The 20299-nt window shown below is 44.7% G+C and overlaps 1 protein-coding gene across 2 annotated transcripts in view; it reads left to right on the top strand.

The window, feature by feature from the left end:
• The window catches only part of ICA1L (islet cell autoantigen 1 like), a 121156-nt gene that overhangs the window by 88445 nt on the left and 12412 nt on the right, over window positions 1-20299 (top strand). For both annotated transcript variants that reach the window (XM_069733580.1, XM_069733581.1), the window contains 2 exons: window positions 15011-15235; window positions 18259-18339. In XM_069733580.1, coding sequence (XP_069589681.1) covers window positions 15011-15235; window positions 18259-18339 — 306 coding nt within the window. The remainder of the gene's footprint in view (window positions 1-15010; window positions 15236-18258; window positions 18340-20299) is intronic.

The following is a 20299-nucleotide window of genomic DNA, read 5'->3' as shown; positions in this document are numbered from 1 at the left end:
TTAACCCCTTAACGACCGCCTTTTAACGGCGGCAGTTAAGGGTACTTAAACCTTAATTAACGGCGCTGTGGAAAAAGTGAATAGCGCCCCCCCAGAGTCGGATTTTCTCTGAGGTCCCGGTTGCCGGGGGTAGCAGAGACCCCAGAAAACATGATTCGGGAGTTTTTTACCGACCCCGGGTTGCGATCGCCAGTAATTAACCGTTTACCGGTGGTCGCATAAAAAAAAAAAACGATTTCCCATTTAATTTCTCTGTCTTCCAATGTGATCGCACATCAGAGGACAGAGAAATGGGGTCCCCGATAGCCCCCCCCGATACTCACCTGTCTCCCCCGGTGCTCCTTGTGGCTCCCGATGGGCGCCGCCATCTTGTTCCGGCTAAAAAATTGCGGCCGCAGTGCGCCCGCGGGCCGGCATCCGGAAGATCTTTGGGGTCTCGGCTGCCAGGGGTAGCCGAGACCCCAAAGAACATAATCGGGGTTGGTTTTTACTGACGATCGCAAAACGGGTTTTTACCGACCCCTGTTTTGCGATTGCCTGTAATTAACTGTTTACCGGCGGCCGCAAAAAAAAAGCTATGTGTCATTCTCTGTCCTCTGATGTGATCGCACATCAGAGGACAGAGAAATAGGGGGATTCGGGGACGCTATCATACTTACCGGTGTCCCTGGGTCCTCCTGCATCCCCTCCTGCCCGCGGGCTTCTTCATGCGGTAAGAAAATGGCGGGCACATGCGCAGTGCGCCCGCCATGATCTGCCGGCCGGCAGCTAGAGGAGTTGGGGCTAAATTTAGGATTAGGGTTAGGGTTGGGGCTAAATTTAGGGTTAGGGTTGGGGCTAAATTTAGGGTTAGGGTTGGGGCTAAATTTAGGGTTAGGGTTGGGGCTAAATTTATTGTTAGGGCTAGGGTTAGGCTTCTTTCACACTTGCGTCGGCCCGACGTACCGACGCACGTTGTGAAAATTGCACAACGTGGGCAGCAGATGCAGTTTTTCAACGCATCTGCTGCCCAGTCTATGTCCTGTGGAGGAGGGGGCGGAGTTACGGCCACGCATGTGCAGTCAGAAATGGCAGATGCGACGTACAAAAAAACATTCCATTGAACTTTTTTTGTGACGACGGTCCGCCAAAACACAACGGATCCAGTGCACGACGGACGTGACGTGTGGCCATCCGTCGCGATCCGTCGGCAATACAAGTCTATGGGCAAAAAAGCATCCTGCGGGCACATTTGCAGGATCCGTTTTTTGTCCAACATGACGGATTGTGACAGATGCCACACGACGCAAGTTTGAAAGCAGCCTTAGGGTTGGGGCTAAAGTTAGGGCTAATGTTGGGGCTAAATTTAGGGTTAGGGCTAGAGTTGGGGTTAATTTAATTTCAAAAACCTGACCTGCACATCCAAACATAGACTCAGTGTGAACAGGTGCTGAACCTAGAGTCGCCAACTTGTATATAGTTAAGTAAATAAGGCAGCACACTACAGCGCTAAAACATGCAAACTTGAAAACACGAAATTTGAACTGCATTACTGCACTAGAAATATGAAAAATGAGAGCTTTTAGCGCATAAAAATGGCCAATTTTATGTGTACCTGGTAGCCCCTTTACGGCATCTCTCTTATACCAGGTCCTACGCTTGCCTTACCTCGCTGAGAATAAACGTCTCCATCTGAATGGGTACATGTGAAACCTCTTCCTAGACTAAAATTCTCTCTCTCTGTGTAGGGGTATTGGACCTGCTGTAATTAAAACACCTGAAGCTAGGAGGCGGAGTGCACGATCAGAAGGCTAGAGAATACATTTCAAAAACCTGACGTGCACATCCAATTACATAAAATTGGCCATTTTTATGCGCTAAAAGCTCTCATTTTTCATATTTCTAGTGCAGTAATGCAGTTCAAATTTCGTGTTTTCAAATTTGCATGTTTTAGCGCTGCAGTGTGCTGCCTTATTTACTTAACTATATACAAGTTGGCGACTCTAGGTTCAGCACCTGTTCACACTGAGTCTATGTTTGGATGTGCAGGTCAGGTTTTTGAAATGTATTCTCTAGCCTTCTGATCGTGCACTCCGCCTCCTAGCTTCAGGTGTTTTAATTACAGCAGGTCCAATACCCCTCCACAGAGAGAGAGAATTTTAGTCTAAGAAGAGGTTTCACATGCACCCATTCAGATGGAGACGTTTATTCTCAGCGAGGTAAGGCAAGCGTAGGACCTGGTATAAGAGAGATGTCGTAAAGAGGCTACCAGGTACACATAAAATTGGCCATTTTTATGCGCTAAAAGCTCTCATTTTTCATATTTCTAGTGCAGTAATGCAGTTCAAATTTCGTGTTTTCAAGTTTGCATGTTTTAGCGCTGCAGGGGCTAAATTTAAGGCCAGGGTTGCGGCTAAAGTTAGGGTTAGGGTTTGGATTAGGGTTGGCATTAGGGTTACGTTTGGGGTTAGGTTTGGGATTAGGGTTAAGATTGGGGTTGGTATTAGGGTTAGGGGATGTATTGGGAATAGGGTTAGGTTTGAGGTTAGGGTTGAGATTAGGATTAGGGGTGTGTTGGATTTAGGGTTTTGATTAGGGTTATGGTTAGGGTTGTTTTGGGGTTAGGGTTGTGATTATCGTTAGGGTTGTGATTACGATTATGGATCGGGTGGGGATTAGGGGTAGGGGTGTGTTGGGGTTAGGTTTGGAGTTAGAATTGGGGGGTTTCCACTGTTTAGGTACATCAGGGGGTCTCCAAACACAACAGCCAATTTTGCACTCAAAAAGTCAAATGGTGCTCCCTCCCTTCTGAGCTCTGCCGTGCGCCCAAACAGTGGTTTACCCCCACATATGGGGCATCAGCGTACTCGGGATCAATTGGACAACAACTTTTGGTGTTTCCTGTTACCCTTGTGAAAATAAAAACTTGGGGGCTAAAAATTCTTTTTTGTGGAAAAAAAAAATATTTTTTTATTTACACTTGGGGGTTGAAAGTGCTCACCACATATCTAGATAAGTTCCTTGGGGGTCTAGTTTCCAAAATGGGGTCACTTGTGGGGGGTTTCTACTGTTTAGGCACATCAGGGGCTCTGCAAATGCAACGTGATGCCCGCAGACCATTCCATCAAAGTCTGCATTTCAAAATGTCACTACTTCCCTTCCAAGCCCTGACGTGCGCCCAAACAGTGGTTTACCCCCACATATGGGGTATCAGCATACTCGCGACAAACTGGGCAACAAATATTGGGGTCCAATTTCTCCTGTTACCCTTGTGAAAATAAAAAATTGCTTGCTAAAACATCTTTTTTGAGGAAAGAAAAATTATTTTTTATTTTCACGGCTCTGCATTATAAACTTCTGTGAAGCACTTGGGCATTCAAAGTTCTCACCACACATCTAGATAAGTTCCTTGGGGGGTCTAGTTTCCAAAATGGGTTCACTTGTGGGGGGTTTCTACTGTTTAGGTACATCAGGGGCTCTGCAAACGCAACATAACGCCCGCAGACCATTCTATCAAAGTTTGCATTCCAAAACGGCGCTCCTTCCCTTCCGAGCTCTGCCGTACGCCCAAACAGTGGTCCCCCCCACACTTGGGGTACCAACTTACTCAGGACAAATTGAACAACAACTTTTGGGGTCCAATTTCTCCTGTTACCCTTGTGAAAGTAAAAATTTGGGGGTGAAAAGATTTTTTTTGTGGAAAAAATTATTTTTTTTATTTTCATGGCTCTACATTACAAATTTCTGTGAAGCAGTTGGGGGTTCATAGTGCTCACCACACATCTAGATAAGCTCTTTGGGGGGTCTAGTTTCCAAAATGGGGTCACTTGTGGGGGGTTTCTACTGTTTAGGTACATCAGGAGCTCTGCAAATGCAACATGACACCCGCAGACCATCCCATCAAAGTCTGCATTCCAAGCAGCGCTCCTTCCCTTCCGAGCCCCGATGGGTGCCCAAACAGTGCCCCCCCCACATATGGGGTATCAGCATACTCGGGACAAACTGGCCAACAGATTTTGGGGTCCAATGTCTCCTGTTACCCTTGAGAAAATAAAAAATTGCAGGATAAAAAATCATTTTTGAGGGAAAAAAAAGGATTTTTTATTTTCACGGCTCTACTTTATAAACTTCTGTGAAGCACTTGGGGGTTTAAAGTGCTCACCACACATCTAGATAAGTTCCTTAAGGGGTCTAGTTTCCAAAATGGGGTCACTTGTGGGGGGTTTCTACTCTTCAGGCACATCAGGGGCTCTCCAAACGCGACATGGCGTCCGATCTCAATTCCAGCCAATTCTGCATTGAAAAAGTCAAACGGCGCTCCTTCTCTTCCAAGCTCTGCGGTGCGCCCAAACAGTAATTTATCCCCACATATGGGGTATCGGCGTATTCAGGAGAAATTGCACAACACAATTTATGGTTACATTTCTGTTTTTACACTTGTGAAAATAAAAAAAAAATGGTTCTGAAGTAAAATGTTTGCAAAAAAAGTTAAATGTTCATTTTTTCCTTCCACATTGTTTCAGTTCCTGTGAAGCACGTAAAGGGTTAATAAACTTCTTGAATGTGGTTTTGAGCACCTTGAGGGGTGCAGTTTTTAGAATGGTGTCACACTTGGGTATTTTCCATCATATAGACCCCTCAAAATGACTTCAAATGTGATGTGGTCCCTAAAAAAATGGTGTTGTTAAAATGAGAAATTGCTGGTCAACTTTTAACCCTTATAACTCCCTAACAAAAAAAATTTTGCGTCCAAAATTGTGCTGATGTAAAGTAGACATGTGGGAAATGTTATTTATTAACTATTTTGTGTGACATATCTCTCTGATTTAAGGGCATAAAAATACAAAGTTTGAAAATTGCAAAATTTTAAATATTTTCGCCATATTTCCGTTTTTTTTTTTTATAAATAATCGCAAGTAATATCGAAGAAATGTTACCACTAACATAAAGTTCAATATGTCACGAAAAAACAATCTCTGAATCAGCGGGATCTGTTAAAGCTTTCCAGAGTTATAACCTCATAAAGTGACAATGGTCAGAATTGTAAAAATTGGCTCGGTCATTAAGTACCAAATTAGCTCTGTCACTAAGGGGTTAAACATCAAACAAAGAACAATAAGACATACATGTTGCTTGCAACCAAGCCAGTACAAATGTATAGCACAAGTCATATCAGCACATATCTTGGTACATAGACTCAGTCTCAGAAAACTTAAAGTAATACAGTATATCCACGGACCTCTAATAAAACTCTAAAACTGTCTTGCTGCCAAAACCAATTCCATTTTAATTGTGTTTAAATGTTGAAATGAGGCGCGAACCAATGTAGAATTCTACCATCTATAATATAATGCAGGGAGCGTCACTCTGTCCGAAGCCTTTATAGACTGCGCAAGCGCCGGCGCAGTCTGGACCCCACAGAGTGACGCTCCCAGGAGATTGCGGTATGCGTAAGCACTGAACGCACACCGCGATCTCCAACAGAGAAACAGGGACCGTGGACGCGCCAGGAGGGTAAGTATTATATTCACCTGTCCCCCGTTCCAGCGCTGCGTGCGGTTCCAGGTCCTCTGCCTGTGACGTTCACAGTTCAGAGGGCGCGATGAGGCGCTTAATGCGCGCCGCCCTGTGACTGAACAGTCACAGCCAGAGGAGCCGGAACACGGAGCGGCGTGCAGCGCTGGATCACGGCCAGGTGAATATAGCAAGTGCTGGGGGGCCTGAGCTAGCGGCGACTCCGGCACCTGACCCCCACAGCGCGCCGGTGTCCCCGCCTGCTCAGGCCCCCCAGCACTCGGCGCCCAGCGACGATAGGTGAGTATGGTATTTTTTTTTTATATATCGCAGCAGCATACGGGGCATACACTATGGAGCATCTTATGGGGGCCATCAACCATAATGGAGCAGTGTACGGGGGCATATACAATGGAGCATCTTATGGGGGCCATCAACCATAATGGAGCAGTGTACGGGGGGATATACAATGGAGCATCTTATGGGGGCCATCAACCATAATGGAGCAGTGTACGGGGGCATATACTATGGAGCATCTTATGGGGGCCATAAACCATAATGGAGCAGTGTACGGGGGCGTATACTATGGAGCATCTTATGGGGCCATCAACCATAATGGAGCAGTGTACGGGGGCATATACTATGGAGCATCTTATGGGGGCCATAAACATTTATGGAGCAGTGTACAGGGCATATACTATGGAGCATCTTATGGGGCCATAAACCTTTATGGAGCAGTGTACGGGGCATATACTATGGGGCATCTTATGGGGCCATAAACCTTTATGGAGCAGTGTACGGGGCATATACTATGGAGCATCTTATGGGGGCCATAAACCTTTATGGAGCAGTGTACGGCGCATATACTATGGAGCATCTTATGGGGGCCATAAACCTTTATGGAGCAGCATATGGGGCATATGCAGAACGGTGGCGCAGGATGGGAGCAGCACATGACAGAACGGGGCGCAGGATGGGAGCATCACATGATAGAATAGGGCAGCACATGACAGAACGGGGGTGCAGGATGGCAGCAGCACATGACAGAGCGGGGGTGCAGGATGGGAGCAGCACATGACAGAACGGGGTGCAGGATGGAAGCAGCACATAACAGGATGGGGGCGCAGGATGGGAGCAGCAAATGACAGAATGGAGGCGCAGGATGGGTGCAGCACATGTCAGAATGGAGGCGCAGAATGGGTGTAGCACATGTCAAAATGGGGGCGCAGGATGGGAGCAGCACATGACAGGATGGGGGCGCAGGATGGGAGCAGCAAATGACAGAATGGAGGCGCTGGATGGGTGCAGCACATTTCAGAATGGAGGCGCAGGATGGGTACAGCACATGACAGGATGGGGACGCAGGATGGAGCAGCACATGACAGGATGGGGACGCAGGATGGAGCAGCACATACCAGGATGGAGACCATATACCAATATAAATGCTCACCACCCGGGCGTAGAACGGGTTCAATAGCTAGTTTATTATAATGAGGCAAGGCTATTTGTCCCATGATGACATGGTGAGGTTTGATGAGTTCCATATATCCCAGATCTTATCAAATTTTCCCATGCAACCCCTATTCAGGTATAATGTGCGTTTATAAGGTATAACTGAATTCACCAGATGAATCCAGGCCCTAAGGGATGGGTGATTGTTTCCCATCCAGCGCAAAGCTATTATTTTCCTTGCCAGAAAAATCGTTTCTCTCAAAAAAATTTGAACATGGTGCCCGCACGTCTCTTCTTCCAGCACCCCGACTAAAAATATTAATGGGTTCAAAGGAACGGAGATATGGAGAAGGGAGGTTAGTAACAATGTCACCTCACTCCAAAAGGATTGAATAACTGGACATCCCCAGACCATATGTATAAAGTCTGCTTCCCCTGTATGGCATCTCAGACAATCTGAAGAGTTAGTCCAACCCATTTTAAATAGTCATGACGGGGTTAAATATGATTAATGTATTATATATAGTTGGGTCATCTTATTGGTGGCCGAAGGGGACACCCTAGATGAGGATTCAAGAATTGTCTCCCAGTCCTCATCTTGAAGATCAGGAACTAGGAGTTTCCATTTTTCCTTAACCGGCAATACCGCTGGGTCCGCACTTACGGACAGCATATGAGCGTACAATGTGGATATAAGACCCCGGGGCCCCTGTGATTTAAGGATCCCTATTGATGGAAGGGATGATATTATTAGCACGGCATTTACTCTGCGCATGTACGATTGTATTGCTGATCTGAGTTGCAGATAACGGAAGAATTGGGGCCCTGGGATATCATACTTAGTCTGTAACTGTTCGAAAGACATTAAGACGCCCTGCTCATACAAATTATTAATGAAAACAACACCGCATGAGGTCCAGAATTGAGTAGATGGGTGGTTCAGTAACTCCGGGAAGTACATATTATTCCATAATGGCATTTCGGCTATAATACCTTCAAAATGAATGACCCTTTTCACCTGCTTCCAAACCAATCTCGCTAAGCGAAGAAGCGGTAATAATTTAGAGGTGTTGGGTCTATCAATTTCTACAAAGCCTAACGGGCAATCAAGCTTCGCAGCATGGGCCAGATGATTCTCCGAGTTTGGTAAATGACCACAAGGCATCCACTTACCCAGAGCCCTAAGTTGTCCGGCCAAATAATACAGGAAACAGTCAGGTAGCGCCACACCTCCCATTTGCTTGGATCTACAGTGGGGCAAAAAAGTATTTAGTCAGTCAGCAATAGTGCAAGTTCCACCACTTAAAAAGATGAGAGGCGTCTGTAATTTACATCATAGGTAGACCTCAACTATGGGAGACAAACTGAGAAAAAAAAATCCAGAAAATCACATTGTCTGTTTTTTTAACATTTTATTTGCATATTATGGTGGAAAATAAGTATTTGGTCAGAAACAAAATTTCATCTCAATACTTTGTAATATATCCTTTGTTGGCAATGACAGAGGTCAAACGTTTTCTGTAAGTCTTCACAAGGTTGCCACACCTGTATGTAAAGTAGATAATTTAAGTTTAGGCCTGGCTTTCCCCCATATAAAGGATGAGATTAAAGAATTTAGATTTGAAAAAAAGGGTCTGGGAACAGGAACTGCACTGTGCTGAAGGGAATAATTGAGCTTCGGAAGTAATATCATCTTGATCAGATTTATGCGACCAGAAACAGACAAGGGTAATTTACTCCACACCACAAATTTATGCTTGACTAGATCCAATAACGGGAGGACATTAAATTGTAGGTCAAATCTACTGTATTTGGGTATAATTATCCCTAAATATTTAAAATGGGACACCACTGGCAATAAGGATAACTCTTTAAGATGATCTGCTGAAACATGGGAGAGAGGCATCAAGGCGGATTTGTCCCAATTTATATACAATTCCGAGCACTTACTAAATCTATTTATGGTGGTGATCACATGCGACAGTGTCTCCTCATCCATGAATATTACCATATCATCGGCGTATAAGCCAATAATCTCCACGCGGTCTGCTATCTCAATACCTTTAATGGATGGAGTGGATCTCATACGTATTGCTAGTGCTTCAATCGCAAGAGCAAAGAGGGTCGGTGAAAGGGGGCAACCCTGTCGGGTTCCCCTATTCAGGGAGAATGTCTCTGACATGGAGCTATTAATAATTATCCGGGCTTTAGGTTTCATATATATTGCATTGATCCATTTTTGAAATTGGGGGCCAAATCGGTATCTCTGTAATTATGCGGACAGGAAGGGTCATTCAAGGGAGTCTAACGCCTTGGCCGCGTCCAGCGAGACCAAAGCCCATCTATTCTCCAATACCAGTGAGCTATATTGGGCAACCGACTGGACCCTCCTAATATTAATAAACGTATTTTTACCTGGCATGAATCCGGTCTGGTCTGGGTGTATCATGTCTACTATTACCGTATTTAACCTAGTGGCTAATATTTTAGTGAAAATTTTATAATCTACATTTACCAATGAGATAGGGCGATATGATCCACATTCCAGGGGGTCCTTACCTTCCTTTTTTAAAACTATAATATTTGCTTCATGATAGGAGTCTGGCAAAGAACCTCCCCTCCAAATCCCTTGAAACACCTTCAAAAGACACGGTGCTAAAATATCTCGGTGTTGTCTATACATTTCTATGGGGAGCCCGTCTGGGCCTTTCCAGAAGCCATATCCGCTATAGCCGCATTAATCTCTTCCAGAGTGAAATCTTCATCTAGAAAAGCTTGTTGTGTATGGCTTAACGTAGGGAACTCAATGTCTGATAAATAGTCTAAACAACCTGGTGTATCGAGGTCCCCCTGAGAGCGATACAGCTCTTTATAATATTCCTGAAAGCATTGAAGAATATCATTTGTGGAAGTCGCTATTGCACCATCTGGTTTCTGGATTTTAAGTATAGTATTAGATGTATTGTGTTGTCGTACCATGAATGCTAATAGTTTACTCGATTGATTCCCCAACTCAAAGTATGCTTGTCAAGTAAAAAAGAGTTTACGTTTAGACATAGTATCTACATATTGAGTATATAATCTATGGGAAAGTAACCATTCAGCCTTATTCTCGCTGGCTTGGCTAGTAATATAGGCCTCTTCTGAGTCTCTCAGTCGTCTCTCCATCTCATCATCTTCCCGTGAGGTCATACGTTTAATGTAGGAAATTGTAGGGGTCAAGCATTCTCTCAGGTACGCTTTAAGAGCATCCCAAAACATATTTATATTCTGTGGCTCCGGGTCAGATGTTATGAAGCAGTCTAGTTGGTCTATAGTTCTATCATTAGGGCCTATCAGCTTGAGCCAGAATGGATTTAGTTTCCAGACCGCATTATGTCTTGTCTGACCAAAGTTGAGCTTAAGTATGACCGGGCTATGGTCTGAAATGCCCCTGTTTCCATGTTCTATCTCTCCCACCCACATCGCCAAGTTACTAGAGCCAAAAATATAATCCAAGCGGGATAGGGTGCGTCTAACGGACGAGTGGCAGGTGTATTCTTTTACATCCGGATGACGTATTCTCCACAGATCTAGCCACCCACTACCCTCCATGAATGTGGACAAACGGGAAGGGGAGGGAGTCACCCCCAAAACCTCGCCATCCAGCCTGAGCCTATGAAGGCCCTCGTCCATAACCAAATTGAAGTCTCCCATGCATAAGATATATGCATGCGGATAATTCAGAGCAAAACTCAGCACCATTTTTATGATGGACATAATATTAGCAGGAAAGGGGTTATATATACAAATTATAACATAGTCTCAAGTTAATCCACGCATGTACAAAGATAAACCGGCCCTCAGGATCCCTCCATACCTCCCCAACCTCCCATCTAACATCCTTATGAATTAATAAAGAGACCCCCCCTAGAATAACTAGTATGGAATGTATGTACAGACCATTGTACTCACGGTTTTTGTACATAGCGGGCCGTGTCTCTGGTCAAGTGTGTTTCAACTAGGGTTACAATATGAGGATGGTGACGTCTTATTTGAGAAAATACCTCTCTTTTGGGGTGATCCAAGACCTCTCACATTCCAGGTCAAACATGTAAAATCAGATGCCATACCTCCTCATTCACAAATAATACACATTGTCACGCCAATCACATTTCTGGTATACAATGGAAAAAAACATGGCAGCAATTCCTATATAACCAATTCCTAACAATACTAAAACAAGATAAAGCAAAATACGCTTCAAGAGGGAGCAAAGTTTCTTGCTCCTATCACTGTCCAAAAAAAAAAAGAGGGTACCATCTCTGAAAGCAGAGTCCGGTATAGTTGTTTTCTTGGACTGTGGCGGAAAGAGCTCTTATAATTAAAAATGGAAGAAAAAATAAAAGGAGAAGAAAACCCAGTGAAAGAGTTCCATTTCTGGAGTATCTATATGTAAAGACGGCAGGTAATTTAGGATTTTTCCCCACCATTCGCTCACACATGAGTTCGCATCCAATTTTCGGCTTCTGCTGGGGTCATAAAGAAAGAGAAAGAACCCTTGTAAATAATCTTGAGACGGGATGGATAAATCATTGAATATAAAATATTGTTTTCCCTGAGTTGTTTCTTTATCTCCATGAATTGGGCACGTTGTTTCTGCAATTCCATAGAGAAATCCGGGAATATTGATATAGTGGCATTATTAAATTTTATGGGGCTTTTTTGTATTGCCTTGCGGAACACTGCATCTCTATCCCTGCAATTCAAAAGGCGCGCCAAAAAGGGTCTCAGTGGGGCGCCCGGGGGAAGAGGTTTTGTTGGTACTCTGTGAGCCCTTTCCACAGAGAAGGTAGAGGAGAATTCGTCTCCCAAAGTATCTTTAAGCCAACTCTCCAGGAATTGTTCCAGTTGCTCACCCTCTGAGCATTCTGGGAGCCCAATAATACGGATATTATTCCGACATAGTCTATTTTCCAGGTCGTCCGCCTTTTGCTTCCAGGCATTTAGAGAGCCAGCCACTTTTGTCAATTTAGTTTCCATGGGCACAGAGTTGTCTTCCAGGCGAGATACCCGGGACTCCACCTCTGTAATGCGGCCCCTCATAGATTGCATGTCCTGTCGCAGGCTTCCCACCTCAGAGTGCACTTCCTCTATTTTCCCAGTTAAGGATTTCCTGGTTAGTGATATTGCCTGCATTAACTGCTCGGACGCTTGTTTCAAAGTTAAATCCTCCCGATCTCCATCCTCCTCACTATCAGAAGCACGTTTTTTTTGGTTGACTAGCAGTCTTGGCCCCAGGTGAATTATCTTTATTCGACCGCAGGTTATCAGGGGGGTCAGGTCGTGCATATTTTCTCAAGAGATTTCTTTCTCCAAGCTACTTGCAGAATAGAGTCATTGAGAGTGTAGAAGAGTTAGCACATTGCATTTGTAATAGAATGGCAACTCTGGCTGAGATGCATGAGAGTTCGGTATGAAAAAGTGCAAACTCCTGTATGCGCTCTGATATAACCTGGTTAGCGAGAGCTGGGAATAGACTGTAGAAGCAGGCGTGGATCTGCCAAGGAAGCTGGTCTGTTGTCCTTGATCAATTGCGCTAGTCCAGGTGTAGTGGAAAGATCCCTGAGAAGGTGTTGATTTTGGAAGGCAATGCCATAGAACAACATGTGCCTGGGTTGTACCCCATTTCTGTCTCCCAATGATGATGTTAACTCTGAAGATGGAGAGACCATGGGTCCAGATGTAGATGAAAACTTATTGCCCTGATGAGGGTCTAGTTGAGAGGAGTATAGCAACTGCAGATCCCTTGAGGTAATATGAGGAGAGGAAGCACTCCAAGACGAACCGTTGGACCAATCTGGTGATATGGCGCCGTATGAGGGCATAGCCAGACGGGGCTGGATGTAATGGTCTGTCCATCATGGACCTTCTAGATTTATGGGAGGATGCAGAGCCCCTGTTGAGTTATGGGACCCTGGTATGATAATGGTCTCATCTCCTAGGGATGCACCCAGGGTCAGGGCCACCTTGTTTTTCGTAGGATATGGGACCATAGCACTCACTATCCCCATTTAATAGTAAGGGGCCAGAGGTCTCCGCAGCACTATGATGTGTGAGGAGGGGGAGGCTGGTAACGACAGGCATCTCAATGCTCAGGAATATATGTCTGGAGTCAGGAGCCCTACCTCACCTAGAATGGAGTGCAAGAGTGGCAGCCATCTTGTGGCTTCACATAGCCTGGCATGCTGATCGTCACAGGAGATTCCGGCAGACCTCGCGGACAGAGGGACGGCGATGCTGTCATCTCACCCAAATACGGAGTTGGGGAGTGCAGGACAGGTTCCACAAACAGAGGAACATACGGAGTCGGTGCTTCACCGTCAAGTGGTTTAGTCTCTGTCTGCAAGAGTAAATCTGGGGCTTGCTTCTGGGGACACGTGACATAAGCTCCGATATTCACCTGTTGGGAATGGGCTCTGGAGTATGAGCGTGTCCTTGCTGTTTTCAGGGTTTTGCCTATAATTAAGTTGAGAATGCCTGGCTTTTAGTGTGCTGGATGTAGGAGCTCAGGATCATGCTGTTCACAGATCCGTGGCTAGCCACGCTCCATAACTTGAATAGTTTACCCAAATAATGAATCTGAAGCTGCGAGTCCCTAGAAATAACTTGATAGTTAAAAAATCCTGGGATTACCGAAAACCATGCACTATTTCAAGCAATTCGAGCTGAGCAAATAGATTTGTAGGACACTGGTCCAGCAGCCACATATGTGGTCGATGGCCATGGAATATCTCCTGCATACCATCAACCCAGAACAACGTCACCTTTGCCACGTGACACACACATGATATTACGCCAGGCCTACTAATCAGAACAAGTACCTGGGATGCCGGCAGGTCGCTGGACCAGAGTTCTGTAAATGTTATTGCCTCATCTCTACAAGCAAGCAGTCTCTCTACAAGCAAGCAGTCTCTGTAGTGTTGAGAGGTGTGGAGAGTTTTGTTTTCCATTTAAGGTACTATTTCCTGATGTCTCGATTTTTTTTTAATTTGAGGAGTAACCAAGATATCTATAGATTCACAAAAACCAAAGCAATAAATATTGATTGTAGCAAAGGTTTATTTATCTTATAATGGAGGGTAGTAGTTATAATGGATGAGTTCTCTGCCTCTCTAAAAGCATTGAATCCCTTTAATATTGTGCTAATGATTGAAAAGAAGATCAGACTTTGTACAAATATTTGTTGGTTTGCTAGTAACTATAAAGGTACCGTCACATATAACGATATCGTTAACGATATCGTTGCTTTTTGTGACGTAGCAACGATATCGTTAAGGAAATCGTTATGTGTGACAGCGACCAACGATCAGGCCCCTGCTGGGAGATCGTTGGTCACTGAGGAAAGTCCAGAACTTTATTTCGTCGCTGGACTTCCCGCTGACATCGCTGGATCGGCGTGTGTGACACCGATCCAGCGATGTCTTCACTGGTAACCAGGGTAAACATCGGGTTACTAAGCGCAGGGCCGCACTTAGTAACCCGATGTTTACCCTGGTTACCAGCGTAAACGTTAAAAAAACAAACACTACATACTTACATTCCGGTGTCTGTCCCCGGCGCTGTGCTTCTCTGCACTCCTCCTGCATCCTGTGTCAGCACCAGCCAGCCGGAAAGCAGAGCAGTGACGTCACAGCTCTGCTTTCCGGCCGCTGTGCTCACAGTCAGTGCAGGAAAGCACAGCGCCGAGGACAGACAGCGGAAGGTAAGTATGTAGTGTTTGTTTTTTTAACGTTTACGCTGGTAACCAGGGTAAACATCGGGTTACTAAGCGCAGCCCTGCGCTTAGTAACCCGATGTTTACCCTGGTTACCGGGGACCTCGGCATCGTTGGTCGCTGGAGAGCTGTCTGTGTGACAGCTCTCCAGCGACCAAACAGCGACGCTGCAGCGATCGACATCGTTGTCGGTATCGCTGCAGCGTCGCTTAGTGTGACGGTACCTTAAGATCTTGAGCACATGCACTCATCCAATCTAATCTACCCTAAATGTATCCTAATCAGTAACTGGATTTGTTTTATTTTCAGAACCAAGTCACCTTCTAATGTATAATGTAGAAGGGGATGATTTTGATCAGGAGTTCTCCTTTCTAAGTTTACAGTCCCCTATGTCTCCAGCGTTTTCACAAGAGGAACAAGATATTTTTGAGTGTGGTGAATCAAGCTCATGGACAAAACAGTCAGAGAGTTTGTCTGGATATCTTCCTTCTCAGCTGCTTGATATGGGACTTCAGACAGTGGGAGGACTCAGCAGTAAGTGATTATATTGTGGCATTTACAATACAGTTATTATTTTCAATATATATCAATCCAAACATCAATTTTCTGTATTTATACTAGAAAATCATTAATCTCCTCCATCTTCCTAAATCGTAGATCAGACTTGTTTCTGTCTGCTGACTATACCAGGAGCCCTGCTCCAGACTTCTGTGTTTGCAGTATGTTAACCCACTTCCACATCAAAGCTTCACCCCAATTAAAGGTCCAAAAATGGAAATTAACACTTGTGCTGTCTCTGCAAGATTCATTATAGACCACTGATGGCGGACCTTTTAGAGAATGAGTGCCCAAACTGCAACCCAAAACCCACTTATTTATCGCAAAGTGCCAACACGGCAATTTAAACTGAATACTGATGTTTTAGTTTAGAAAAAACAACTCCTGAGAGAGCAGGTGTGGGCAACAGAGAGCAACCATAGACAGGAGCAGAGGTACTAGACTGTAGATATAAAGGAATATGCTTCCTATCCTGGTATATTCTCCCCTCATCCTGATATATGAACCTTCATCTTTATATATGCACTTTTACTAAGTATTATCTAGTGAGCAATATTCCATATAGCAGTGCTCTCCTCAGTGCAAGACATATGAAAGCCCACATTGAGTTTGCGAAAAAACACATGAAGGACTCCCAGACTATGAGAAATAAGATTCTCTGGTCTGATGATATGAAGATAGACCTTTATGGTGATAATTCTATGTGGTATGTGTGGAGAAAACCAGGTACTGCTCATCACCTGCCCAATGCAATCCCAACAGTGAAACATGGTGGTGGCAGCATCATGCTATGGGGGTGTTTTTCAGCTGCAGGGACAGGACGACTGGTTGCCATTGAAGGAAACATGAGTCCAAGTACAGAAATATCCTGGATGAAAGCCTCTTCCAGAATGCTCTGAACCTCAGACTTGGCTGAAGCTTCACCTTCCAACAAGACAATGACCCTAAGCACACAGCTAAAATAACAAAGCAGTGGCTTCAGAACAACTCTGTCACCATTCTTGACTGGCTCAGCCAGAGCCCTGACCTAAACCCAATTGAACATCTCTGGAGAGACCTGAAAATGGCTGTCCACCAATATTCACCATCCAACCTGAGGGAACTGGAGAAGATCTGCAAGGAAGAATGGCAGAGGATCCCCAAATCCAGGTGTGAAAAACTTGTTGCATCAATCCCAAGAAGACTCATGGCTGTACTAGCTCAAAAGGTGCTTCTATTCCATACTGAATACTTATTACCATGTGATATTTCAGTTTTTCTTTTTTAATAAATTTGCAAAAATTACTACATTTGTTTTTTCAGTCAAGATGGGGTGCAGAGTGTACGTTAATGAGAAAAAAATGAACTTTTTTGAATTTCCCAAATGGCTGCAATGAAACAAAGAGTGAAAAATTTAAAGGGGTCTGAATACTTTCCGTACCCACCGTATATACCCCCATCCTTGTATATGCTCTTCCATCCTGATATACGCCCCCAATCTGGGTATAAGCTTTCCCATCCTGGTATATGTCCTTCATCCTGTTATTTATGCCCCATCCTTGTAAGTGTCTCTCAATCATTGTATATTTTCCCCATTCTGCCGGCACCACTGTTCAATGCATAGAAAGAAGAAAAAAAACACAAACATCACTACTCACCTAGTTCCTTCCTTCCTCTCTCCTGTTCTGAAGCTAGCAGCTGATTTCAGTGTCCAAGCGACGGGAGGCGCATACTGCCATGCGCCCAGTCGCGTGTATGCCAACAAAGGCTTTTATGCAAAGTATTAAATAAATTTCACTGTGGCCATATCCTTAAGAAGAAGGGTGTCAACTTTGAAACACATTTATAATAAAACCGCATCACTCGTGTATTCTGGATCCTTTCGATTTTTATCCACCAGCAGTGCGGAAAACTCCACTATTCTCCCCATTCACACCAGTTCTGGTCTGGCGACCCGTGGATCTGCAGCAGCTGACTACCTCAAGATTCCTGAAATTGAGTGTACCACACAATAATAATCCATCCATTGTTATTGGATAAGACTCTATTACACTTGCTTGCTCCCCTTCTTCAATAGCACCTTTAGAAATCTACTTACTTAGAAATTGGTGCCGCGTTCAATACTTATTTCACTCGCTGTATCAAGAGCTCAGAAAATTCTGCAGACAAACCTTTTTCGGCTCAGAGGTCTCTGCTTGATCAGCGTCATAGGGCAGCCATGTTTCCTGCTCCAGTGTCAGTGTATGAGTGTATGGCATTTAACCTTGATATATTTATAAAAGAAAAATGCTGTTGAATAAAAATGAATAAATAATGTTAATATATAGTTTTATATTCAGTAACATGCTTATGAGTACAACTTACAGCAGTTACAGTAACATTTTTTTTTTACTATTTTAAAGGAGAATCTGTCACCTCATTTTTTGTGTATAAGCTTCGGCCACCGCCATTAGGGGCTTATCTACAGCATTCTGTAATCCTGTAGATAAGACCCCGATGTAACCTGAAAGATAAGAAAAACAAGTTAGATTATACTCGCCTGGGGGGGCGGTCCGATGAGCGTCACGGTCCGGTCCGGCGAGCGTCACGGTCTGGTCTGGCGCCTCCCATCTTCATGCGATGACGTCCTCTTCCTTGCTTCCTGTCGCGGCTCATGCGCAGGCGTAATTCTGTTCCCTGTTGAGGGCAGAGCAAAGTACTGCAGTGCACGAGCGCTGGGCTTCTCGGACCTTTCCCGGCACCTGCGCACTGCAGTACTTTGCGCTGCCTTCAACCGGGAACAGAATTACACCTGCGCATGAGCCGCGACAGGAAGCAATGACCAAGATGCCATCGCATGAAGATGGGAGGCGCCGGACCGCAGCGGGGACCGCCCCTGAGTAAGTATAATATAACTTGTTTTTCTTATCTTTCAGGTTACATCAGAGACTTATCTACAGCATTATAGAATGTTATATACAAAAAAGTAGGTGACAGATTCCCTTTTAACTAACATTAATAGATTCTCTGCTGAATTTTAGACTGGACAATTCCAAGTTTGTCATCAAATGGCAGCACGTCTGACTGTTCTCTCCAGAAAACTCCTAATCCTTCACCCAATAGTAAGTTCAAATTTCTACTACCTACCAGAACACTACAATTTATCGAGTATAACTTCTACAGAAAATACTGTCACAATTTCATCTAGATTGAATTCTATGCAAGATATTGAAAAGTTTAGATGCTAAACAAGAAAGGTGAAAAAGACTTACTGAAGAAAATAAATTATGCCTCTTTAAACCATTAAAGGGAACCTGTCACCCCCAAAATCGAAGGTGAGCTAAGCCCACCGGCATCAGGGGCTTATGTACAGCATTGTGTAATGCTGTAGATAAGCCCCCGATGTATCCTGAAAGATAAGAAAAAAAAAATTAGATTACACTCACCCAGGTGCGTTCCCGATCCGGCTCTGATCTGATGGGTGTCGCGGTCCAGTCCGGGGCTTCCCATCTTCTTATGATGACGTCCTCTTCTTGTCTTCACGCTGCGGCTCCGGCACAGGCGTACTTTATCTGCCCTGTTGAGGGCAGAGCAAAGTACTGTAGTGCGCTGGGGCTGGGCCTCTCTGACCTTTCCCGGCGCCTGCGCACTGCAGTACTTTGCTCTCCCCTCTACACGGCAGACAAAGTACGCCTGCCCCGGAGCCGCAGCGTGAATACAAGAAGAAGACGTCATCGTAAGAAGATATGAGGCCCTGGACCGTGACACCCATCGTACCGGGACCACCCCTGGATGAGTATAATCTAACCGCTTTTTCTCCTCTTTCAGGATACATTGGGGGCTTATCTTCAGCATTGCAGAATGCTGTAGATAAGCCCCTGATGCCGGTAGGCTTAGGCTGCTTTCACACATCAGGTTTTTTCTTTCAGGCACAATCCGGATCCGTTTTTTTCCCATAGAGTTGTATTAGCGCCGGATTGTGCCTGAAGGGCATGCGTTTCATCTGTTTTGTGCCGGATCCGTCCCTTCAGGCTTTTTTGCCGGACACAAAAAACGTTCACTGCAACGTTTTTTGTGTCCGGCGAAAAAGCCTGAAGGGACGTTTCCGGCAATAAACGCATGGAACGTATGTGTGAATGAACGTTTCCGGCTACCATATCCGTTTTTTACACATTGAGCATGCCCAGAAGCTCTGTTTTTCATTCTGGCATGGGAGAAATCTCTCTCTCTCTCCCTCTCTCTCCCTTTCTCTCTCTCTCCCTCTCCAGCTAAAAAACTGATCCGGGGCATCAGTTTTTCACAATTTACGCCAGATCCGTTTTTGGCAAATTTGCCGAATTTAGCCTGAAACCAAAAACCTGACGTGTGAAAGCCGCCTTAGCTCACCTTCGATTTTGGGGGTGACAGGTTCCCTTTAATTGAGGGATTATGCACTGGGGCAGCTGAGGTATTTTAGGGTTGTGTAGGTTGTTTATCTTTTTACTGTAATTGGTTGGAATCTCAGTAAGTCCTCATTCAGACTTCTGTTTATCTCGTACATATTCTATCCATGTTTTTCGTTTTTATAACATATAGCCAATACAATCTATGGAGCTATTCACATATCAGGTGTTTTTTGTAGACCATTTGTTTAAAAAAAAAATCCGAGACATGTCTGATTTTGATTCAAGGCTCAGATCAAAATTACCCAGCTGAAGGCGCGGCACTTCAAAGCAGCATTCGGGCAGAGGATAGTGAAGCCTGATGTGAGCTCGGTCATGCGTGGTACTGACTGACTCTGCCAATGCTTTGAAGTGTCCTGCCTTCAGCTGACAAGCCCTGTGATATACTTTCTAATGATCAGCACATCATAGAGCTTATCGACTGTTCATCCGGCACTTCAAAGCAGCATCAAAGCAGAGAGCAGAATGAAGCCTGGTCTGAGCATGCATGAGCAGACTGCTGTCACTCACCGAGACGTAGCCCCGTCCTCACCAGTGACGTGCCCTGATTGGTTCGTCCTACTCCGATCCCCAGAGCAGAAGTAGCAGAGCCAAAATCAAAACAGAAGGATATATGACCCACAGAGAGATCAGCTTACAG

Source organism: Ranitomeya imitator, chromosome 7 (assembly GCF_032444005.1).
Source record: "Ranitomeya imitator isolate aRanImi1 chromosome 7, aRanImi1.pri, whole genome shotgun sequence".
Lineage (NCBI taxonomy): Eukaryota > Metazoa > Chordata > Amphibia > Anura > Dendrobatidae > Ranitomeya > Ranitomeya imitator.
This window is presented reverse-complemented; position numbering and strand designations above follow the sequence as displayed.